Source organism: Nannobrachium achirus, assembly GCF_963921795.1.
Source record: "Nannobrachium achirus genome assembly, chromosome: 20".
Taxonomy (NCBI): domain Eukaryota; kingdom Metazoa; phylum Chordata; class Actinopteri; order Myctophiformes; family Myctophidae; genus Nannobrachium; species Nannobrachium achirus.
Window position 1 is genome coordinate 35,216,408 of NC_137827.1, and position 26,962 is coordinate 35,243,369.

The following is a 26,962-nucleotide window of genomic DNA, read 5'->3' on the forward strand; positions in this document are numbered from 1 at the left end:
TTTATTTATTTCAGGGTAGGGGTGGGGGTCACTGGTAACAACAATGCTGTAAATTATAGATAAAAACGTGTGTTAAATATTCTTCATCTTGCAGGAGGACATCATTGAGGGAGAAATGGCGGAGTTGATGGTTCCTTCATAAGGAAGAGGATATATGGATCTATATTATGACCAAGTGGACAAGATTCTACAATCAACATCTGTGACACAATGTGGAATATGATCTACCTGTCGACAATAAGCATTTTATGTTTCTCAGTTTTACTGTTTGAGGCCTTTGTGTCAGCCAATAACAGATATGAGAGGTCTCCGCCACCCAGGGCGGCCTCGCGTTTGGTGGCTAGAATGGATGGGGATATTATCATCGGTGCGCTGTTCTCCGTCCACCACCAGCCCTCTGCAGATCTGGTCGCCGAGAGGAAATGTGGCGAGGTCCGGGAACAATATGGGATCCAAAGGGTAGAGGCAATGTTCCATACATTAGATCGCATCAACTCGGACCCAAACCTGTTACCCAACATTACTCTGGGCTGTGAAATCAGGGACTCCTGTTGGCATGCCTCTGTGGCTTTAGAGCAGAGCATCGAATTCATCAGAGACTCACTCATCTCCATACGGGAAGAGAAGGATGGAGGCTCAAAGTGGTGCATTGAAGGAGGTCCTACCTATCAGCCACCACCCACCAAAAAGCCCATTGTAGGGGTCATTGGGCCTGGCTCCAGCTCGGTCGCAATTCAGGTCCAGAACCTCCTTCAGCTTTTCAACATCCCCCAGATTGCATACTCTGCAACCAGTATTGATCTCAGTGACAAAACCTTGTTCAAGTACTTCCTTAGGGTTGTGCCCTCTGATACTCTTCAAGCCAGAGCCATCTTAGACATTGTCAAACGCTACAACTGGACCTATGTGTCAGCAGTGCATACTGAGGGTAAGGCACATTTTGTTCCTGACAGTTGATATGCTTGCTGTGATTTTTTTTAAGGAGACAGGGGCAGTGCACTCCCCTTGTCATCTTTCTTCTTGTGCAAACAGTAAGTGGGCTGAGAGTGAGAAACAGCATAAGAAGGAGGCAGGCAGGAAGCTTCTGGAAGCCTTCTGGCCACTGGTCCTTGTCTGTGCTGTAGTTCCAGTGATCTTAACCAGTGCATTATCACTTAGTAATACACATATAAATATTCTACAGGCAGTATTGTCACATTAAGTAGCAATAATATGATTATTACTTGTTTTGCATTCATTCACTCAATAGTGATCCTAAAACAGGGGTCTAACTTCACTTATGTGAAAGTTTATTTTTTATTTGAAATCAATACAGAGAGAGAGAGAGATAGAGAGAGTATACCACCAAAGTTAGCAGCAAATAAGGCAAAATACTACAAAAGAATAATCATTTGGGTGATGCAATCTCAAGGAATCATTAGCCTTTCTAAGACAATATGTAATCTTGTTTAGTTGCTTGCATCAGCCACTAGCACTACCATTTGGCCCCTGTAGCAGACCTTTTCAAAGAGATTTTGGACCAATTATCAAATAGTGGTATTTTATTCTGGGCTTTAAAGCTGCATAGTTTCCAGCACAGAACTCTGCACACTCAAAAACAAAGGACAGATAATTTTCATCATCTCTGATTTGGAATTCAATGTCATTTTTCATATTATTTATGTGTTGATAATGACACATTTTGACACTGTGAAACACATTTTTGTAATGCAAATTACACCAATTTAAGAGTGTAAGGCCCTAAACTGTTAGCTACTGGATTATAATAATCTCCCTATGAACAACGTCACAATTCCTCATAGGCATACTCAAAGTCACTGATGTTTTTGCTGTTGGTTGAAAGTGAGCACAAAGGGATATTTTGATGAAACATCTTTGGTATTCATTTGGCTCCTTACAAATTACCTCCTGACTATGGATTTTATAAATCACTTGAATCAATCATGATAAGAAATGCTCCTCTAAAATAAAATGCCTTTGAAACAGTAGGTAGTTGTAGGAAGAAATCTGGGCAGGGAAAAATAATGTAACAATCCCTCATCTGTCAACATCTACCAATTGGTTGTGCAGGGAAAGTCCTTGGTGTGAAGCAAATCTTCCCTGGATAAAACAAAAACAATAGACTTTACTGTGTCAACGCTTACTTAGATAGTCTCATATTTGTATGTGGAACACCAAACATATTGCCTGTTAAATGAAAATCTATCTACCTGTTTTCTTTTTCTCCAAACTTGTCATGATGATACACTTAAATTATCTTGCTGCATCTTTTCTCCACAGGTAACTATGGAGAAAGTGGAATGGAAGCCTTCAAAGAGCTTGCAGCTCAAGAAGGCCTGTGCATTGCCCATTCTGACAAGATTTACAGCAATGCTGGGGAGAGGCACTATGACAGGCTGCTGAGGAAGCTGCGTGAACGCCTGCCCAAAGCTAGAGTGGTCGTTTGCTTCTGCGAAGGCATGACAGTTCGAGGTATACTCATGGCTATGAGACGTCTCGGCGTTGCTGGGGAGTTCCTCCTAATTGGCAGGTTTGTTTCAGATGACATTTTATTCCACTTTCCCTGGTTACCCTACACTGGCTTCCTGTTTCAGAAAGATTTAGCTGATTACTTTTAAATATTTGTTTTTTATGCCTTTATTGAAAGGACAGTAGACTAACAGGAAATTGGGGAGAGATGGGGAGTGACATGCAGCAAAGGTCGTCCGGATCGGGAATCCAACCGGCGACTCCGTCAGGCATCAATGCCTATGCGGAAATCCTATGTGGTATGCGCCTGGACCAGTAGGCCAGCGGGTGCCCCTAACTGATTACTTTTAAAGCTATAAATGTTTTAAACCAAGGTTAAATAGGCAAAACACTGTCACCTTATACAAAAGCGTTGAGTCTTATATTCTCAGACTAAATGCTCTTTCCTGTTCTCAAGTCTAGATTAAAGGCCAAAGGTTAACTTTATTTTCCCATCAGGGCCCCTAAACTGTGGAAAGAGTTACCTGAGCAAATGTTGTAATTTAGTAAGAAACCTGCAAAATCTGGGCCATATCTGGTCAATTGCTGTATGGTCAAAGTGGATATTTTGGCCTAATGGACATGCTAAAGGAAAAATCACACCCAGTGTGAAGTGAGCGGTTCAGAGGTACTTTTGGTGGCCACTTGATATAGTCAGTGTTTTATTGGTGATTCATTGTTTGGGGGGACGCTTTTAATGATGTCACGCGCACATCGCTTAACACCTCCTCTACAGGAGTTAGCAGGTCAGACAATGGTCTGACCTGATCAAAGGGTATTGATATGCATTCAGGTTCATGCTTATGTTAAAACACCTGGTATGACACTACAGCTTTTGTAAACGCTGTTGAGGTTTGAACTAAATGGATGTTTTACATTGATGCATGTCTGTGCGCGTGTAACTGCTTGTGACTGTGGGACAACGACCGTACCAATACAACACTGGTTATAGTTCTAGTGCTCAGTGTGAATGGCCCTTGGCCTTTAGGCTGTTCAACAGTGCCACTTGAAGGTAGGTCACCCAGCTGTTTTCCTGCAGAGCGCTCCCCTGTAGAGGGTGCCGCCACCATTGCCTTGGAGTAAACAGTAGTGTAAAGTAACTAGTAGCCTACAAAATGTAGGCTTACGTACTGTACTTAAGTACAATTTTGAGTATTTGTACTTGAGTATTTGTACTTGAGAATTTCCCATTTTCAATCATTTTACTTCTACTCCACCACTGGCTGCTGTTTACACCGCGGCAATGGCGGCTGCACTCTCTACAGAGTGCTCAGGAAAACAGTCTATTGCAGGCCATACTGCAAACACTCAAAAACCACACACAAAACACCACTCAAAAACCACAGGGTCACCATCCTCTGGTGAGCATTAATACGCTCAGCAAGTTTCAAGGCAATCTGTTCATTAGATTTTGTATTGAGTATTGTGTGCAAGTGGAGACTTTGACCTAAGGGTGGCACGGGTTGCCCAAACCAATAGGGATCATCCACTGGGAAACATAAAGTTGCACAGAAAATTCCATGGCAATCCACAGCCAGTATAGTTTTCAAGATCATCTTTGGAACTAAAGTAGTGGATAGACTGACCAACCGATCAATATCCATCCTTAGAGCTAACACTGTCATATACAGAGAGAGTCATATCTGCAAAAAATATACTGTATACATATATATTTCAGGGGCATGACATTTGAAAAGACAAAAATGCAATTAAGAAATTATAAATGAAAAAGCCCTGAAAGTGCATTTCCATGACAGCTAACAGCAAAAGTGCATTTCCACATCCACATGTTTTATTCCTGTTGCGACGGTTGTGATTTGCATGTGCCTAAGTTTCACTTCTACACTGGCAGGACACAGTGTGTTACCACAGCCAACCAACCCCAAACCCCAAGCCAACCAACCCCAAACCCCAAACACCACATCCTTGCAAGTGTCCTGTACACTGTGTCACACAGGTCACACATCGTTATCTCACCTGATTGTAACTTGGGTTAATGTTCTTGCTGTAAGATCATAACTAAATCAGAGCAGTACTGCCATTACACTAAATCACCTGTTACAATATTCAAGACCCAGCATAGGTTATGCAGAATTCAGATAGAACTGAGATCGTTTTTTTTTTCCCCTCTACACTTGTACCCAGGAGTAGAGTTCCTCTGAAAGCAAAAGATGCTTTGAGTCAGGCTCAGTCATAAATAATGCATTCACTCAGTGAGCCCTCCCTCTCACTGTCAGATCACAGGCAAGCTGGGCTAATATGGGACAGCACCTCCAGCGTAAGCTGCAGATCGAGGACTAGCAAGCATCAAAGCTCACATCAGCACTTATACTAGACGTTTTGCTCTGCCGAATCTCAGCTCACCTCCAATCCTGTCACGAGTTGTCAGAGAAAGCTTACTGAAATGGGAATAGGGTTGTTGTTGGTTAATACACTATACAGAGAGTGGTGCATTAACAAATTAGTGATTTTATTCACAAACGCTGATGAGAACTAGGGCACGGAGTAAAAGTGGTCCTGATGAGAATCATACTTGAATTCTTGAATAAAGTGTAACGTCCGTCTTACTTCTTCCAGTTGATTTACACTGCCTGCTTAGGCTCCATAAAGGAGAAGGAGGACATGAATTTGGTGCGGCTGTAGGTTTTTTCTGGGTCAAGGAGACTACTGAAAAGGGAAAAGGCTTTTTTAGAGCAATGCAGTAACTGAACACATGCAGGCCTGTGCAATGGGCCAATCAGAATGCCTGAGGTGCTGGTCACCAGCCATCCATCCTCGGCTCTTAAGGCAAATGGCTGTTACCATGGCCAGGCAAATGGCCAGTACCACTCACATTACAAAAACAGTGCTCATCTCCTGCAGTCTAAATACTGATTTCAAGTACATTAAGTAATCAAGAATCAATCAATAATAGAAACTTGATCTCAGAGGAGAACAGTTACAATTTTCTCAGTTACAATTTTCTCATTCACATATTGCTCTGAAGTCAAATTATATACTTTGATTGGGCTTCACAATATTGTCAAAGATTTGCATGGAGCGGCTTGTACTACTACTTTTTATTTGAGTGAGCTGACGTCAGAGATACTGGTTCTTGGCAGACCGTATGCTGGAATGGAGAGTATGATGCTGGGAAACAGATGGCTAGGTTGATATCTCTGGTGTCTGCTGTCATAGATGACGGCCTTTGTCCATTCGTAGTTAAAATGCTACTTCAACAAAATGTACACAGTAATACAGCTGGCAGAGGACGCTTAAGTTACAGTAATAAAGTCTTCGTTGTTTTCCCACAATGTTGGAGGATCAGTAATGAAGTATTGTCTTGTTGGATCATGACAGTACTGGACTTTAAACTTATTAACATAGCTAAGTGTGTTTTTCCTGGAATGTATTCAGTTGTGAACAATATAGGGGAACACACCGTCTGCGGACTGGCTGCGCACATTTTTCACCACACAGCAACGCCTGGAAATAGAACAGTGGTGTATCGGAGCGTGTATTTTTTGGGTGAACTACTCCTTTAACAATACTTTTTATCCCTTGTTTACCTCCATCATTCCGCACTCATTAATAGTGATACAACACTGCATGATGTAGAAATCTGTTCTGAAAATGTTCACAGCATTTGGAAAATGCTGTGAAACACTGTCACGACTGGGGGTAACAGGATAACAGGAATGCAGTGTAAGGAGGACACAGACGCAGAGGACTAAGGCAGATCTAGTGCAGTTCAATGATTCAGTACACACATCTGAGGTACAAAGGCTTACGGGATATGAGACAGGCAAGGGTCAAAACCAGAGAAGCAGCCAACAGAGGCAATCCAAAAGGAGCTCACAAGAATCCAAAATCCAATTATCAGCCAAAGGTTCAAATGCAGTTCAGGAATACAGATACAGGTTCGGGTATAGGTTTGCAGGAGATGAGTTCATGTGATAGTTCGGGCAAAGGGAAAGATGGGAATGGTTCAATTAATCCCTAGCGCTATATTATTTTGTTATATGCCAAATACTGTAGTCTCCACAAGCTCATGTTGTGAGATTGTATGCTATTTTAGCAATTTGGGCTAAAACAGGGACACCATGGTTAAAGTGGTTAATATCTGCAGGGATGATGAGGGAAAGTGGAAACAAGTGAGTGTGGGGGGAGTGGGTTAGGAAACTGCAGGCTGATGAGAAAAGTGGGAACAGGTGTATAGATGCATGCATGCTGAGTATATGAATAACATGGCTAAGTACTGGTTGCAGATGGTAGATGTGGCGCTGTACCTAAGCAATCCATCTCCCTGGTCTAGCGCCTTAAGGAGGATGGATGCCCTCATTGCTCAGCTAATCTATCTATAAATGCGAGAAGTCTCTGCGTGCGTGTGTGTGTGTGTGTTTGTAATCCGCGTATCTCGAGAACCGTTCGTCCCACCGGCTTCAGATTCGGCACGCGCGTTCCCCGCCGCGGCACGGAGTGCAGTGCCGGGTCTCGACCCGACCCGACGCGCGGTTTTCCCGAACCGGCGCGAAACGTTCGGAATCTCCTTATGCGGGGTTGATTGTTGACATCAGGCTGTTTCTGAGGAAATCGGCGAAAGCTCTGACTCATTGTGACATCACTTCATAAAAGGCTCTGACATCACGTACGCCACATGAGTCAACAAAAAATATCTGTGAGTGTGTATGTATGTAGGTAATCCGCGTATCTCGAGAACCGTTCGTCCCACGGGCACGCGCGTTCTCCATATGGGCATAAAATGAATGCCCCCATATGAGAACCGTTCGTCCCACGGGCACGCGCGTTCCGTCCCACGGGCACGCGCGTTCTCCATATATGGGCATAAAATGAATGCCCCCATATATGGGCATAAAATGGATAAAGGGACACAGACAGACAGATTCAGAGATCTCCGAGAACCGTTCGTCCCACGGGCACGCGCGTTCTCCATATATGGGCATAAAATGAATGCCCCCATATATGGCCACGGCACGGAGTGCAGTGCCGGGTCTCGACCCGACCCGACGCGCGGTTTTCCCGCGTGAAACGTTCGGAATCTCCTTATGCGGGGTTGATTGTTGACATCAGGCTGTTTCTGAGGAAATCGGCGAAAGCTCTGACTCATTGTGACATCACTTCAAAAAAGGCTCTGACATCACGTACGCCACATGAGTCAACAAAAAATCTCTGTGAGTGTGTATGTATGTAGGTAATCCACGTATCTCGAGAACCGTTCGTCCCACGGGCACGCGCGTTCTCCATATGGGCATAAAATGAATGCCCCCATATGAGAACCGTTCGTCCCACGGGCACGCGCGTTCCGTCCCACGGGCACGCGCGTTCTCCATATATGGGCATAAAATGAATGCCCCCATATATGGGCATAAAATGGATAAAGGGACACAGACAGACAGATTCAGAGATCTCCGAGAACCGTTCGTCCCACGGGCACGCGCGTTCCGTCCCACGGGCACGCGCGTTCTCCATATATGGGCATAAAATGAATGCCCCCATATATGGGCATAAAATGGATAAAGGGACACAGACAGACAGATTCAGAGATCTCCATATATGGGCGTGAAATGGACGCAAATAGACAGATATCTCCATATATGGGCATATATGGGCAGACGTACGCCACATGAGTCAACAAAAAATCTCTGTGAGTGTGTATGTATGTAGGTAATCCGCGTATCTCGAGAACCGTTCGTCCCACGGGCACGCGCGTTCTCCATATATGGGCATAAAATGAATGCCCCCATATATGGGCATAAAATGGATAAAGGGACACAGACAGACAGATTCAGAGATCTCATACGGCATAAAGGGACACAGACAGACACACAGACAGACGGATACAGAGATCTCCATAAATGGGCATAAAATGGACGCAAATGGCATATATGGGCATAAAATTTACGCAGAATCACAAAGATCTCCATATACGGGCATAAAGGGACACAGACAGACAGATTCAGAGATCTCCATATATGGGCGTGAAATGGACGCAAATAGACAGATATCTCCATATATGGGCATATATGGGCATAAAATGGACCCAGAACTATATCTGCAGTGATCTCCATATATGGACATAAAATGGACGCTGACAGACAGACAGATAACAGATATCTCCATATATGGGCATAAATGGACACAGGCAAACAGATGGTCAAAACGGGTCCTATGACAACAGGTATAATGGGGTTTGCATTAAAGGGCGGGGCATTCATTCCCTATTTACGTTGTTCCGAGTTGGCCAGGTCGCCGACTAGACGCTGGGCCGCCCGAAGGGCGGCCCAGCTTCTAGTACCATCAACAAGCCACTTCGACCTAAATTACTTACTTACCAACTGTATCCAGCATGTCATACACATATACACTTTGATAGTATCCTCACTCTTTATAAACAAGGTCCTATAAGATGATTCATTTAGAGATGTATTTATTAGCCCCTATTTGGAAAAGGTGATGCCTAAAATGATCAGTTGTCATGATGGATGTCAAATTAATTCAAGGCATTTACATGTTATTGCGGCACAGACGAGACAGAAGAAGAAATAACACAAAACACAGGTTTTGAGGCAGTTTTTCTTTTGCCATTTCTATCTAAAGAAAGAAATACGATTCAGCGATTAAATTCACTAGATGTTTCATTCTTTTGTCAAAATGCTATTGTAACATGGTTGCTGTGTGCTCCTCTCCTATTCAGTGATGGGTGGGCAGACAGAGATGAAGTTGTGGAGGGATATGAAGAAGAAGCTGTGGGCGGCATCACTGTAAAACTGCAGTCAGAAGAGGTCACCTCCTTCGATGACTACTTCCTGAAACTCAAGCTTAGCACCAACACCCGCAACCCCTGGTTCCCAGAGTTCTGGCAGTACCGCTTTCAATGCCGCCTCTTCGGACACCCACTGGAGAACACGAATTTTGCAAGGAACTGCACAGGTAGATATTAACAGTTCGGTTACTCAGGCGACTTGCTCTGATGATGGACTCCATCATTCCACAAGACACTCCAACCTGTCTTGTGGATTTTCTGTTTCTGTTTTTAAACTGTATGCCAATCTGAACATCACTTTATCTATTCTAGCTGCTCAGTCGATGTGTTCTGTAACATGTCAAGAAATGCCTAAAGTAAGGCTGTAACAGTTTATTTAATTTTGAATTGGTTTTGCAACAGGGAATATTCTCTATATAATCAACTTAATAATCCATATTCTTTCATATTGTTCATTTTTGTGACATTCGAATCAACAGAGGATGATCTAGGACTAGGTAATTGAATGCTTTTCACTTCAGCACTTTAGAAAGGGTGAAAGCAAGCATAAGCATAAGCTCTTGATAACTTGAAACAATGCTCAACAAGCATGTTTCAAAAAATATTTGACATTTTTTCACAAATTAATTTTACACTTTTTTTAAACCCTATGCTATTAGCCTGCAGTATATTTACGTTTTCAAACCAAATGTATCATTTGTTACTATTGCTTATTTAAATGTCCCACATAACCACAAATAAACAAAGAAATACAAAATAAATACAGCAAGTGTATTGATAAACGTAAATATAAGATTCTGCATGCAACAACTGTAAATCATTTTTGGAGTTTCAAATAAATTCTCCCACATTTTCTTTCTCCATTTCATCTCCCTTCTAGACATTATCATCTCTAACCTTATTTCAGTATTTACAAAAACAGAGCTTGCATTCATTATTCAGCAAAAACGTCAAGCTTTCACTCATTATTGCAGTCCACTTTATGTTTTTTAGTAAAGTTACAACAGTAATTCATATGTTTGTTGTGAGAGATACAGTTATTGTTTGCTGTTCTGTCACATCTATTGTTTATGTGTTGTTTATGTGTTGTTTTGGTGTAGAACTCCAAGATGGTGAGTCTATCGCTCTGGACCCATAATGCTCTTCACTTTGACAATATACATAGAGGTTGACTTCTTCACATCTGATTTAAATAGTCCATTGACCTTATTCACACTGTGGCCACTTTTGCTTTTACTTCATACTTGGGTGGTGGATATATAAAATAAGCAAAATGTCGTTCACGTGAATTTTGTCAATTGGATGTCTCACTGTGAATTTCAGTAGACCACCAACTTCGGTTGACCTCTACTATATGAAGCTATTGGGATGTTTTTTTTATTATTATTTTAATGCACAGGAGTGAGGGCACAGCAATTGGTCTGGTCTGCACTGTGGTCTCATACCTGTTTTAGTTTTTTAGATAGATGTATTAAAACAGCCCAATAACATTTAAGTGAGTTTCCAACACTGGTTGGTCTGGCTGAAGTTGCATGTTGGCACAGCATAGCCACTGTATAATAACACACTTTTTATTTTTTTAGACACACAACCAATTCATGTGAAATTACGTTTTGGAATTACGCAAAGTCTCTCCTTGAGCGTGGATTAAAAAGAAGTCAACAGTCAGTTTGCCAGTTGACAAATCTGATTCGGTGACGCTGGTCATCTTTTTGCATGCAGAAAATCATTACAGTCAGGGAGTGAGAGGCAAGGCGGTGGTCAATCTGAAGGAGCTGTTGAACTAGGTCAAAGGTCATCACTGGTGGTCCTTGTCTGATGCTTTCCCCTGCTGCTACTCCTCCAATCTGATTAGTTTGTACTGTATGTCCTTGCATCATTAGTTTCAGATTCCTTTTAGCTGCCATGACTTGACTTAACATGCTAGAGCAATAAGCACGTCAGCAATGGATGATGTCAAACCTGCCCTCCTTTGTGTAAGTCAGGGGTTTTCAAAGTGGGTGACGGGGCACGTGAGATAATTTGATAACATTTGGAATTGATTTGGACACGTGAAGTAGGCTACAAAGTTATTTTCAGTCAGTTCTAACCAAAATGGCTATTATCTCAACCTTTTCCTTATGACATAATCGCTAAAATATCGTCACTGTCGGGCAGAAACCTCATATCTCCAAGTTTCAAATATGTACGTCTTTTGGTAAAGCAAAGCCTTGCTTCATCATACAAGACTGTCGCACAAAACTAGTGAAAACAGCCGATTGTGCTTGTAGATCTGCTGTTTTCACTAGTTTAGTACATTTTTGGAGCGGTGAAAGCGCTCCCAATAGACAGGTATGTCCGTGGGTGGCTATGTCTCTATGTCTCTGGGTGGCTATGTCTGTAGCCTGGCAATACCTTGAGTGGCCACACAAGTTAAAGGAGGGGCGCTGTTGTACACACACACACACATGCAGCAACACTCACCCCCCCCCCCCCCCCCCCCCCCCCCCCCCCCCACACACACACACGCACGCACGCACGCACGCACGCACGCACACACACACACACACACACGCGCACGCAGCAACACTCACCCCCCCCCCCCCCCCCCACACACACACACACAACATCATGACACCCCCCCCCCCACCCACACTCACGCAGCAACACTCACCCCCCCCCCCCCCCCACACACACACACAACAGCATGACACACACACACACACACACCCCCCCACCCACACTCACTACACAAACGCACACACACACACACACACACACGCGCACGCACCAACACTAACCCCCCCCCCCCCCACACACACACACACACACACACACACACAACAGCATGACACATTAAAAAGCTAGCAACATCACTGCATTATAGATCTAGGACAGAATTCATAGATTTAGAACACATAGAATCAAAAACATAGACCTGGAACTGCTCAAATTCACCGCTCCACTTCGAACCAAGGTTTGATTTTTAGATGATAAATACAAAACGAGCAGTTTGGACATACAAGGTTTCCACCCAACAACGCTATAAATATAAGGTGCTGGGAGTGAAAATTATAATGTCAGGGTGCTTCGGATTAAAAAAAATATTTATGGGGTGCCCTGAGACAAAAAAGTTTGGGAACCCCTGGTGTAAGTTACCCCTCCCAGTACGTTTTGGTTGGGAGGCTAACCCGACTCTACTTAAAAGTAAATGTGCCCTGTTTCCATCGGACTAGGTGTTTGAGAATCAGGTGGCAAATAAAGTGAAGATGTGATCTAAATTTCAGCATTAACATGGGCTGTGTTATCAAATAGTGCTATTGAGCAAGTAGACTAAAATTATTGTATTTCAAAATTTGTATTCAAATTAGATGACTGTGGCAATGTCCAATGTCTTGTGTTGTGGCTAACCATCAGTAAAGCTAAACAAATGATCTTTAAACTGCTTGTTTTCTTTCTTTCTTTCTTTCTTTCTTTCATTCTTTCTTTCTTTCTTTCTTTCTTTCTTTCTTTCTTTCTTTCTTTCTTTCTTTCTTTCTTTCTTTCTTTCTTTCTTTCTTTCTTTCTTTCTTTCTTTCTTCTCTTTTTAGTAGTAGGCTACAGTAGCTACCAAAAGCAAGCATGCTCTACATAGTGTATAGTATGTGATAAGTGATACTTTTGGCAGTGCTTCTGTGTATACAAAATGTACAGTTTGGTGCCAAAGTATCCTACGCTCTTGCAGGCAGCTTGCCAGGTATTGAATGCAGCCGTGCTCACAATAATACGAAAATATGTTATATTCTTCAAATAAGGGAATTGTCAACTCTGTGTATATCATCCATTGCTGTACCAAAATGTACTGTACCAAGATTTTAATGATTATGATGACTAATATAAAGCTTTTAGCTTGCATTACATTGAACTGATAGGGTGTGTTTGACATCATACTCTCAAAATATGAATCATGCTGGTCTCCTTCACCCATGATTGTCCAGGAGGAAGTTAATATAAACAGTGAAAGGTGTGAATTAATTAGTCAATTGCTTTATTTCCATTGCTTGATTATACATGTAACATCAGTGGTTTTATTGTTTCAAGAAGAACTGAAACCTGAATCATAAAAACAGAAATGGATAGTCATGCCATGGTAACAAGGCTCCTTTGAAGCCATATTCAAATGATCCCAGCTCTTTGATTCCCTCTCCCGCCGAAGCAAAGAAGTGTGTAATCCTGTTTCCAAATCCTAAGTATATTTAAATTAAACTCTGGACACCCTATCACTCCTTTGTAATATTGCGACAGTTTTGCACCACATGCAACACACAAAATAAACCTGCAGTTAACAGCCTCTATTTCACAGTCATACTGGAATATTATAGCCACACAACACGTAACACGCTAATGCTTGCAGCATTGAAGTAAATACTGCACATACTGCAATTTGATCCTTCACAGGTTTGTCAAAGGGAAAGCAGTCCATTCTCTTTATCATGTTCTCATGCATTGACAGGCTATGAAAGTCTGGAGGACAACTACGTTCAAGATAGCAAGATGGGATTCGTCATCAATGCCATCTTGGCTATGGCCCACGGCCTGCATGATCTGCACACCCGTGTATGTCCAGGTCCAGGCATGTGTGAAGCCATGGACCCCATTGATGGCAGCCAGCTGCTGGACTCCCTGCTTTCGACTACCTTTGAAGGCGTGTCCGGAGAGAACATAGGGTTTGATGAAAATGGTGACTCGCCTGGCAGGTATGTCAAACCTTCTCTGTTGACGCATAATGCTGGTTAACGGAATGTAAAAGTGCACTGCAAGCAACAAAGAATTAATTAATTGCTCCCTAATTTAGATTGATTAAGAAATGTAAACAGCACAAGGTAAATCAGACATCAAGGCTAAAAGGATAACCCCAAAAAGGTCCTGGGGACTTGTTTCCATTGTAGTCATATTCAAATCACCAACATATTCACCAGCATACAAAAATAACACAATAAACAATAATACATATAATCGCAAATGTGTAGATATAGCTACATTTTAGATAACATTTTAGATGATGCTGGGTACTGTTCACACTTCTTAAAACCCAAGGGCTTTTGTCCACCATCAGGTATGAGATTATGAACCTGCAGCATGTGGAGCCTGGTGTGTACGACTACATCAACGTGGGCTCTTGGCACAAGGGCATGCTCATTATCGATGACTACATGATCCAGATGAACCGCAGTGAGATGGTGCGCTCAGTCTGCAGCGAGCCTTGCTCCAAAGGAGAGATCAAGGTGCAGGAAAACTTTATTCAATCCATCCATCCGATTCTACAAATGTCTTCTAGACCAGTGGTTCTCAACCTTTTCAGGCCGCAACCCCCAGAATAATCATATTTTAACTGGGGACCCCCCCACCCCCCACCCCCCACCCCCCACCCCGACGAGCACTTAGTTAGGCATTACATTTTGTATAACACGGTTCTATTGTGAAAATAGCAGATCTACATGTTGCAAGGTGTTGTGAGCATGTAGATCGGCTATTTTCACAATTTCTGCCTCTAATATTTTACTATTTGGCCAATGTCTAATTTGTCATTTTAGAGGTATTAAACGTGCTTAAATTGTCACTTTAGAAATGTGCATACCTCTATATACAGAATATACACTTAAACTTTATGTTGGTTTGTTTACTGTGGAGTGACAAAACAATGTTGCTGCTAATCATCTGGGGATCCCCCAAAATAATGTGGGGACCCCCCAGGTTGAGAACCACTGCTCTAAACCAGTAGTTCTCACACTTTCAAGATATTTCAAAAATCTTCAAAAATAGCAGATCTATTATAAGCTTGCAGTGCTATGAGCTTGTATATCTGCTATTTTTGAATAGCCAATGCAATTAGCCCTATTCACGGCCCGCCCACCTACTTCTGTTTCTCAGTTTTCCCCGGGTGCTGACTTCAATTTAGAAGGGGAAACTATACTGGACTTAAAGCCAACAAATCGTTATTTCTAACGGTAAAGTAAATTATAATGCTTTGTGCCGTTTACTATCTTGTGTTCTTGATCATGCTAGCCGTATTTTATACTTTACTATTCAGAAATTGCATTAAATTTGCGATTTCTGTGCTAACTCTATAGGCTATGGTAGGATTTACCCCTTCAAAACGGGACTTCAGCACCCGGGGGATGCTGAGTGGGCGGGTCGTGAATAGGGCTAATAGTCTAAAATGACATAGATGCTTTCCCTGTTTAATTGGGCTAATATATTTTTGTTTTAACATATCACGTTTGTATTTAAAATATCACTTATTCTACTTTGGTGGCCTAGTTTCATTATACAAGAGAGTTGCACAAAAGTAGTGACAATACCGGATCTACAAGCTGTGAGTTGTGAGCTTGTATGAGGGTATTTATAATAATAAAAACATCCAAAACATACATACTTGGACGTACAAGGTTTCTATACCCAACAGCAACAATTTACTGTAAAACTCCTTGTGCTATTTAGGTTGAGCACCTTTATGCTGTAGACACCTTTATACTTGGTTGCTATGTACTGTGCATACATACTGTGCATTTTATTTCAGTACTGCGTGGCACTGAGCTATTACCCCATTATCTTTACTTTATTTGAAATAGACCTTATTTATTCATAATGTACCCCTTACTAGAAATGTAATGGAGTCAAAAGTACAATTATTTGTCTTTATTAAATGTAAAGTTATAATATAGTACAGCACCGTAATAGTATATATACAGTATATATTATGTTAAAGTAATTTAGATTGCATGTCATTTAAACAGATCTTAGGTTATTTATTTTACCTGGTATCCTATATTCGTACAGATTATATTTATTTGCTAGTATACTGTAGTGTTTAGATCGATAGGTTCTTTTTCTGTGATCCTACTTTCTTGAGGCACACTACACTGTCTCTTTGCATTCTATGTACAGTATGTGATATTACAGTGCTTATTGTAAGTCACTCTGGGTAAGAGTGTCTGCTAAATGTAAGCCATTTACCATGAGAGGGAGTGGGTTGTTGGCTGATTTACCACTGTTTCAGGGTTGTGGCACAACACTCGAATGGTAAATTGCTTTTCTACCACTTCTATCATATAAATGAAAGAAAACACAGTTGTAACTTGCAAGGTTATTTAGTTACAATCATTAATTGTTTCAGAATACACATATACTTCTGCCACAGCATATAGTCCCATAAACAACAATGATTGCAGCCACATTCACTGGCCAAAAACAAACAAAACAAAACAAAAAAGAAATCATAACCTAGGCTACTTGTCATGATGTCGATTCACAGTTATTGACACACTTCCTGAAAAGGTGCAGTTATTGAAATGGTTTTCCAGAGAAGACCGTTTTGGTGGTGTTGCTGCTGTTGCTGGTGTGTTGGAGTCTGGCTGATATACGCTTATAGTGGGCGGGGTCGGTAAAGGTGTTCCAAATCTGGTTGTTTGGGAGGCGCATTGATCTTGGAAATGTTACAACTGCAACACAACAGTGGGCGGGGTCCATGAGCCAACTCAAGGTTGTTGACTGATTTACCACTGTTTTAAGCCAATCAGAATCCAGTATCTGAACATGTGACCACAAAAGGTGGTAGAAGCTAACATTATAAATTATGGTTGTGATTCAGGTGATCAGGAAAGGGGAGGTGAGCTGCTGTTGGATCTGCACAGCCTGCAAGGACAACGAGATAGTCCAGGATGAGTTCACATGCAAGGCCTGTGACCTAGGCTGGTGGCCTGACGAGGAACTAGAAGGTGTGTTTCAATCCTAAACATAGGATTAGTGAAAAGAAAATGACGGGGAAAAACTATGGTCAACACTGAACAAAATAATGGACAGGAAATCAAATACATCCATTTCATTCATATACTATCTAAAGGGATATTCATAACAAAACCTTACGATATTGCAAACTACTTCAATTATTCATGTTTTTTTTATACAGTTGATAAATTAAAGTCATAAATTAAGTCAACAAAGTAGTGATGGTTCACTATCACGCGCGCACACACACACACACACACACACACACACACACACACACACACACACACACACACACACACACACACACACACACACACACACACACACACACACTAATAAAGAAAGAGATAATGAAATGAAGAGATAATGTCTTTGAGTAGTTCATTTCATTAAGCTCTATAAATGAATTATTGTGTTGTCCATTAATTTCAAGGTTGCTCAACAGCGCCATGTGGTCACCCGGTGGTATAGCCGCTGTTGAGGCCGTCCTCATACATACAGACATACACCGTATTCATACGGACGGACATACCTACCTACACACTCAGTCAAACGGTGGAGCGCTCAAAAACTGTCTCTTTAACTTTAATCAGATTGATAGAGAAACTGATAGATTGCTTGTAGATAAGTTACAGTGTTATGGTTTCACCTCCAATGCATATGTTTCATTAATTCTCAGGGAGACAACAGAGAGAGTCTTCTATAATTTACTGTTGTGTGTAATTTTTTTTAAAACAGTTTTGTATGCTGATGAGGTGATGACACAACATTATATAGTGCCGCTACATCTGAGCAAGCTGTAACTGACACTTTAAGCAGTGCCTTAACAGACATTTATGAATGGATTGAGTGCAACGAGTTGGTATTAAATATTTCTAAGACAAAGGCCATTGTGCTTGGATCTAGACACATTTTGGGCAAGAATCCTCAGTTAAAACTGCCAATTGGCACCACACAAATTGAAGAAGCAAACACAATAAAACTTCTGGCAGTACCTATTGTCGTGAAAATGGGAAGAGGAATCTGTATGACTAGGAAATTTTTCCTCCATAATGAAATCAGTTATTCATTCTTTGGTTCTGTCTAATTTAGAATACCTCCCTGTAATCTGGTCGTCAGCTACAAAATCGGATTTGAAAAAGTTACAGGTTGCTCAGAATAAAGCGGCTGGTCTGGCACTAGGATGTTCATACAGGACAAGTATTAGCTAAGCATGAACATCTGGCATGGCTAATGGTTGAACAGAAATTATCAGTGAGTCTTTTAATGCTACTGCGTAACATTATTAGCACCAATAAGCCGTCTAGCTTGGCTCAACAGTTACAAATGACTTCTGAGCACATTGGGTACAACATCAGAGGAGCAGGGTCTGGTAACATGGGGACAAAAATAGCACCAACATTTTTCTCAAACTCACTGTATATAGGTCAATAGAACTCTGGAATGCTCTGCCCAAAAACATCTATATCTACAATCCATAATAAAATTACTTTCAAAAAACATATATAGAGAAATCTTGCCGAATAACATAACTATGTTATTTGTGCAAATTAAACAATGTGACTGGACTGTTGGATTATATTTTATAATGTAAATTTGTCTTTATTTTATTAAATGTTTTACTTTAATTTGTAATTTTAGTTGTACATCTGTATTGTATTTGCTTTGTTCAGGACCCCGCAATACTATAGGCTCTTTCGTGTGTCTCTAATGCAGATCCTTTAATAAACATAAACATATTAAACCCAGTTTATACATTGCCGTACAGCTGCCTTCCTCCAGAGATGTCTCTCACACACACACCACGCACTCATGCACGCGCACGTGCGCACAGTGGCGTGCGCACACACACACACGCACGCACGCACGCACGCACGCACGCACGCACGCACGCACGCACGCACGCACGCACGCGCGCACACACACACACACACACACACACACACACACACACACACACACACACACACACACACAGGCCTGCACAGTATATTATATGGGTATAGAAACAAGAAAACAGTTCAGGACCATGGACAGTGGCCATGATACTGACCGGGCCAGATAGAAGTAACCTCTGCCCAAACTTCATGTTTTGGCCATTTTGTGTTATCTTCCAAAGAAACTTTTTGCTACTACTCCTATAGATTTGGAGTAGTTTGCGGTAGTGCCCTGTTTAGCATTCCCTTTATGCCAAGGAAGAACCAACACCCCAATTTCTTTACATAGGCCTCATCGTGGAGCTACTACAGGTCACCTCACAATTTAACCCTAGGTCATACAATCAAATCGTTGCATCCCTATTCTGCGGGGAACATTGCCGAACATAGCAGATCTACAATCTCACAACATGTTGTGAGCTTGTAGATTGGCTATTGTCGAAGAAGAGCTTTGGTGTACAGTAGACTGTAGAGGGGGAAAAAGCAGACCGAGTACTGAATCAAAGGTCAACTTTACTAAATATTGAAGGTTTAAGTGTTTAAGCTGTGGCTGCTGTGCTGGCTGAGCAGAGCACTTTGCCAGAATTCCCCATGGAACTTTTGTTTCTGTGTAGCAATAGTGCATTTCGCAACAAATCCATACAAAAACATGAGCACTACCTTAGTAGAACTGGAGAGATCACCAATGAATAATAGACATGTCCTCTCAGTAACTATACTAGTAAGACGCCTCAGGGCGACATGCGAGGTCGCGCCAATTCTTGGCCATCTGGCCAGTGATGTATATCGGACCAGTTGCACCAGACCCCTGCATGATAGTCAACAATGTGATGTCAGAACATGCCCATATATGGGCATTACCAAATATGGGCATTCCAAGATATGCTCTTAATATTGATGACACCGGGACAGGGATCTCCATATATGGGCATAAAATGGACAAGGACGTAATTAATTTGCAAGTGTGACTCGTGATGACATCAGCGACCTCCATATACAGTATGGGCATAAAAGGGACATCAAGCCAGAGCGTGATGTCAGGGTGGCAAACCCATTCTGTTAAGAGTGCTTCCCCTGACATCACAGTGACATCAGAGCATGATGTCAGAGAGACAAACCCATAGAACCACAGTGTCAGGCGTGACAGAGATACACGCAGACAAGCTGTGACCGTTTTCATAGTAAACTTGCGACCTATGGTCGCAATGATTGCATAAAGCAGATACTGGATGGTGGAAAAGAAGATTTACGCGTATTTGGATTTCTTCATTAATCCAATGAACCCCAGTGTCCCTAATGTGTCACAAAAGGCAAAAATAGACAAACATTTTGCAGATGATCAATCAGCACTATTTGATTTAGTACAACAAAGATAACATGCTGTCATTTCAAATACAGTTATTTCAGAGATAACTGAAGCTACTGTATATTGGTGTCATTCATTGCAATGCAGAAAGTTTAGTTTAGCTTCCCTTGCCCTCCACCACCCACTGCTCAACACACTTTAAGCTGTCGTGATTTTTGCAGTGCTATTTCACAAACCTGTGCTGTCCTATTTTCAAAGCTTTCCCATGGCACCTGAGAAGCATTCATCATCTTCGCCACTTTTCCGACAGCAGCCCTACTTCACTTAGCACTTCTCTGGCCCACTTTCAAAGGCCTTCTGCATTGTTCAAAGACAAGACACTTTCTTAATAGGATTTTCCTGTTTCCTTATCGGTTCATCTTTTATATTAAGAGCTTTTGAAATGCACTGAAAAGAGAGCATGCTCAATACAGGTTACTCTCATATTCATATATTCAACTGGAAAGGTGCTCAGTATAGAGTGTAAATCTCTGCCAGAAGGCATGCCCTACCGCTCTCTGTCTGCGGCATGTGATGGCAATGTTATGGAATTGTACACAAGAATGAAAAGGCCTATTGGGCAAAGGGGGAAGGGATATGATGCCATTTTCACTAGTTTGGGTCCTGGGCAAACGTCTAATATCTCTTTTGGGTCTTGAGCTATAAAAAGTTCAGGAACCACTGGCCTAATACGTTGCAATGTGTGTGTCCCAGTTCCAATATTATTACAATCCTGCCCATATAATTCTTTAATACAGCCATTCAATGGTCTACTACTGTATGTAATCTGCTAAATGAGATTGTTAAATTGAGTAAATTATGTTAGTATCACTAATCAATCAAAGCTGATTTGAAATGTAAGTGTCAGCTTTTTGCTGCCCCAATGCTTCTAGAGGCTAACCTGCCGACGCTGGTGAAAGTTAATCTGGTGAAATGCTAACCTGCATCCTCTATGTGCGGGGACGGGGACGCGAATAGAGATCGCCCTTACTGTGTCCTGTGAGGACCTGTGAGGAGGTTAGCTCAATACATGAAAACTACCGTAATGGCAAATAGGTTGACATGTACACCACTATATCTGTATTAGTCTACTTGCCAGCCCATAGAGTCCCATTGTGAACCCGGACATATTGAGTACACCAGGGTTTTATGTTATAAATGTTGAGTAAGGGACAAGGGTCCCCAGCATGTAGAAACTGCCGGATGCTAACTTGCATATGTTGAGCAATTTTCATAATTTGCATAATTCGATTTATTTAGCATAATCCCCCATAATAATGGATAATATGTCAAAAACTGATTGGCCGATTTGAACAATATTGGAGTGGTTTTGGGGGTTATTGAGGATGCTGAATCCATTTTCTAAATTCAAAATGGCCGTTTTAAACCGGAAATGGCCTTATACCAACTTAAAGTGGGGTGATTTTGATACTTTTTTATGTTGTATATGGCCATTTCCGGTTTAAAACGGCCATTTTGAATTTAGAAAATGACAGAAATGGATTCAGCATTCTCAATAACCCCCAAAACCACTCCAATATTGTTCAAATCAGCCAATCAGTTTTTGACATATTATCCATTATTATGGGGGATTATGGTAAATAAATGGAATTATGCAAATTATGAAAATTGCTCAACAAATGCAAGTTAGCATCCGGCAGTTTCTTAATGCTGGGAACCCATACTCAACATTTCTAACATAAAACCTTATTGTACTCAATATGCCAGGGTTCAGATTCTGGCAAGTGGACTATATGTGTATGGGTTGAGAAAAAAATATATATTATTGAACTCAAGTCTCGATGGGGAGAGTAATTGAGAGTAAGCGCTGTGGTAGGCTTTTAGTTTTTCATTGGCAAATGTCAGCACCTCAGCACTCTAATTTGTGTGAAAGGGGCTACAGACTTTCATACTGTAGACAGACTGAGTTAGAATGTGCAAGGACAGACTTGTGATTTGTGGATTTTGGGGTATGTTGTCATGTTAATTAATGTATATGTTACAGTATGTTTGGGTAACTCAGGACGGTAAGAGTAAGAGCGCTTGTTTTGTCGTTCACCACACACTAATCACCACCAGATGGCGACGACAGCCCATAGACAGCCATTCACTAGTGCAGGCGCTGACGTCACTCGTTTGCGACTCTCTTTCTTTATTTACTAGCCTAGCTGGGCGGTGTTTAGCCATTAGCTTAGCCATTAGCTTACTATGAGCGTTTATCGTGGGCTTGCCCAGGCCTTACGGCCTGGGCATAAATATAACGATTGCATTCACCACGGCTTCGTAACTAGCGCGGCGCTCCGCCGGCCGCGCGGCCCTGGCCCGCTCTTCGCGGCCACTCGCGCCTGCGGCGCTCGGGGGCGAAGAGCAGGACCAAGGTCCGCTGGCCTTCGCGCCGCTTGCAATGTCGTGGACAATCGAGCGGCTCCGCCTGGAGGACGTTGTTGTGGGCGACCGCTTGTCTGTCTGTCTCTGTATGTCACAGTGATGTGACATCACAGGCTCAGAGCAGGGATAACGCCTGATACTGTGGTTCAACTGACACATCACTGTGACATCACAGGTGACATCACAGTCAGATACTCAGAGCAGGGATCTACATATGTGGGCATAAACAGGTGACATCACAGTGGTGTGGCTTGTTCAGGCAGGGATCTCCATGTATGGGCATAAAATGTATTGTATGTTGTGATGTCATTGGGAACCACTCTAACAGGATCCCTTTTATGCCTATATATGGTTCCCCTGACACATCACTGTGACATCACAGGCTCAGAGCAGGGATAACACCTGATATTGTGGTTCCCCTGACACATCACTGTGACATCACAGGTGACATCACAGTCAGATACTCAGAGCAGGGATCTCCATATATGGGCATAAACAGGTGACATCACAGTGGTGTGGCTGGTTCAGACAGGGGATCTCTATGTAAGGACATAAAATGTATTGTATGTTGTGATGTCATGGGAACCACTAACAGAATCCCTTTTATGCCCATATATATGGAGATCCCTAGCTGATATCATCAATATTAAGCCCATATCTAACAGGACTTCATATGGGAATTGCCATATATGGAGGAAGACAGCCCATATCTGTGTGGCTGGTTCAGACAGGGATCTCCATGTATGGGCATGAAAGGATTTTCACATAACGAATAACTCGAGTAAGCATGTTTGGGGTCTCACAGGCTCAGCATATCTCCATATACAGTACATGGATCTCCATATATGGGTAACTGGTCCGATATACATCACTGGACAGACGGCCAAGACATGGCGCGACCTTGCCCTTGGTCACATGTCGCCCTTACTAGTAGAATATTCGTGAATTGTGCACAATAAATATGATGCTAATCAGCCTATAGTTGTATGCAAGAAAACATGTCTATCTGACAAACAAAAAAATCTCCTGGCAGAAATACTAAATATTAATATTAATATTAATTTCCTATCTCAATTTAAAGAACCAAAAGTTGTTATTTGAAAGTTAATAAAAGCAAATGCAAAAACACATCTCTCTTGCGGATATTAAAGCATAGACAAAATGTAGCAAGAGAAGTGATCCTTTTTGTAAACCACAGTGATTTAATTTGTCCTGCTGCAATGGCCTCACTCTCCTCTGGCTACTCTCTGTAGCCCAGCCTGGCCCTCCATGACTTGAAAGGGAGTTTATTTATAGTTGAGCTGAAAACCTACTTTAAGACTTAGCGGGTTTTCAAACTAGAATCAGATATTCGACCTTGTGAAAACAGGGTCTGCTTGGGGTTGTAGGCATTGGATTTACAATTACAATTCTTTAATTTATTTATTTATGTTCTTGCATCTCTGTAATTATGAACTTTTATGTTCTGCACATCCTTTGTCGAATCATGATATTCATCCCTGTGCTTCTCTTTTCTCTTCTCTTTCAGGTTGTGAGAGGATCATCCTGCGGTACCTTGAATGGAGCAATCCAGAATCCATTGTCCAAGTGGTTTTCTCCTGCGTGGGCATCCTTATCACCTCCTTTGTGGCCTTCATCTTTGTGCTGTACCGCGACACGCCTGTGGTGAAGTCCTCCAGCCGTGAGTTGTGCTACATCATATTGGCAGGCATCTTCCTCGGCTACATCTGCCCCTTCACCCTCATCGCACGCCCCACTGTGGCCTCCTGCTACCTCCAGAGGCTCCTAGTTGGAACCTCTGCTGCCATGTGCTACTCTGCCCTGGTCACTAAGACCAACCGCATCGCCCGGATCCTGGCGGGCAGCAAGAAGAAAATCTGCACCCGAAAGCCCAGGTTCATGAGCGCCTGGGCTCAGGTGGTCATCGCCTCCATCCTGATCAGCGCCCAGATCATCTTGGAGGTCACCCTCATCATCATGGAGCCCCCTGAGCCCGTCAAGTCCTATCCCAGCATCAGAGAGGTCTACCTCATCTGCAACACCAGCAACATCGGAGTAGTGGCCCCCCTGGGTTACAACGGGCTGCTCATCTTGAGCTGCACCTACTATGCCTTCAAGACACGCAACGTCCCTGCCAACTTCAACGAGGCAAAGTACATCGCCTTCACCATGTACACCACATGCATCATCTGGCTGGCTTTTGTGCCTATTTACTTTGGCAGCAACTATAAGATCATCACCACCTCCTTCTCAGTGAGCCTCAGTGTGACTGTGGCCCTAGGCTGTATGTTCACGCCAAAGATGTACATCATACTTGCCAAGCCGGAGAGAAACGTGCGCAGTGCGTTCACCACCTCTGACGTCGTGCGCATGCATGTCGGTGATGGCAAGATCGCTTGCCGGAGCAACAGCTTCCTCAACATGTTTAAGAGGAAGAAGAATGCTGGAAATGGCAGGTGGGTTCGTTGAGTAATTGAGTCTGTGAGTCCTTGCTGATGTGGCACCTCAGGGATGCTGGCGCTGTCTAACTGTAATTGACTCTCAAAGGTCTAACCTGTTGTCTTACTGTATTCACTCTCATAGGTGCACCTGTTGTATGGTGTGAGAGATGTAGGTCAGTACTCGATTCACGCAGTTATTCTAACCTTTGAACTGTCGTTATTAATTAAAACAAGCATCCCTGCATGCTGTGGGATCAGACACAGGACCACAGATGAAATATGGCAGAATATTGAATACAGAAAACCTTGTTACTGTTCATTTGTTTTAATGATAATAATGTAATTACAATTTGGCATATGAACATAACCTTCATATTATCTGCTTTTTAAAATAACATTCCACCTTAAATGCAGTATTGTATAGTCATTTCAAGCAAATCAAATTATATCATCACATGATAGTCTTTTTACATGAACCAGAAATGCTGCTGCTGTCTCCACTTTTCTGGGTTCCTGTGAAATAACAGACGTCTTTATTTTGTTCATAGTTCTAATGGCAAGTCTGTGTCATGGTCTGAACCAGGTGCAAGACATCCTCCAAAAGGGGATCACATGTGGCACAGACTGTCAGTACATGTGAAGGGACAGGAAGCGGGTTCCAATCAGATGGCTGTCATCAAACCCTTAACTAATACCTTCAATAACACAAACCTGGAGTTCTCAGACCTCAGCACTAAGACTCTATACAACGTGGCCGAGGAGGAGGAGTGTGACCCCGTCAGATACAACCCTCCCGCCACCCCCCCCATCATGATGGCCCACGGGCAAATGCCCGCCACTGGGGTCATGAAAGAGGTGGATGTGGAGGAGGTGGAGCTTTACAGCCCTGAGCCTCCACCTCCGCAGAATAGCGCTCTCCCCCAGCATGATATGATGGATCACCTTCAGGAGGAGGAGGAGGAGGAGGTGGTCGCGGTGGTGGATAAATTTGACCGCGACGTCCCCGATTTCCGTGGCGTGATTAGCATGCCCGAGGTGGTGAGCGGAGGCATGCCCGTCTACCACCAGGCCCACCTCATCCAGCAGCATGCTGTGCTGCCCATGCAGATGGACCTGTTTGACGATGAGCCCACCTCCTCCCCCCTGGACGAGGAGGACGAGATGGAGAACGAGCAATTCGGCCTCCTCCACGGTTACATATACGACAACGCCCAGATTCATGATGATGAGGAGGAGCTGGTTCAGGTTAAACTGCCGATGGAGGATACTATGTCTCTAATGCCTCCTCCGTCACCATTTCGAGATTGCTTGGGCCCGTCGGTTAACCCCTTCCCCACCTCCCCGGTATCTGAGTCTGTTTTGTGCACTCCTCCGAACATGTCATTGTCATATGCCTCTGTCATTCTGAAAGACTTCAGACAAAGTTCCTCAACTCTGTAATGGTGCAAAGCAGATATATTACCAGGTGTTCTAAAACATGTTTTGTAGTTCATTATAACATGTGTTTCTTGTTTATTTTGCTAATGTTTTACATGTGAATATAGAGAATGTCTAAGGTGTATGTGAATCCGTTCACTACAGCTTTATAGATTTTACAGGGAAAGGGAGGGCTATGAAGCCCTACAACGTAGAAAAAGCTGTTATAGATGATGCCTAAAGTAGTGAAAACATATACCCATTACAGACAGGTGTTTCTATTCTAACATAAGCTTTTAACTTATTCCTCTAAAAACATTGTGCTTATTAGACAAACAACTAATTCTCTACTCTACTGTATGTATGTACATGAACAAATGTCATATTCACAGCACAGAAATAGTTAATAGAGCAT

At 42.5% G+C, this 26,962-nt stretch overlaps 1 protein-coding gene across 1 annotated transcript; it reads left to right on the forward strand.

Annotated features, from left to right (window-relative positions):
• Positions 1 to 210: 210 nt before the first annotated feature.
• On the forward strand, positions 211 to 26,571 carry grm1b (glutamate receptor, metabotropic 1b; the record flags this gene model as incomplete). The annotated part of the gene is made up of 8 exons (XM_080750712.1): positions 211 to 928; positions 2,281 to 2,530; positions 9,203 to 9,438; positions 13,743 to 13,986; positions 14,346 to 14,514; positions 16,881 to 17,007; positions 24,219 to 25,146; positions 25,680 to 26,571. The coding sequence occupies 8 exons, from the start codon at positions 211 to 213 to the stop codon at positions 26,569 to 26,571; spliced, it is 3,564 nt and encodes a 1,187-aa protein (XP_080606838.1).
• Between the last annotated feature and the right edge of the window lie 391 nt (positions 26,572 to 26,962).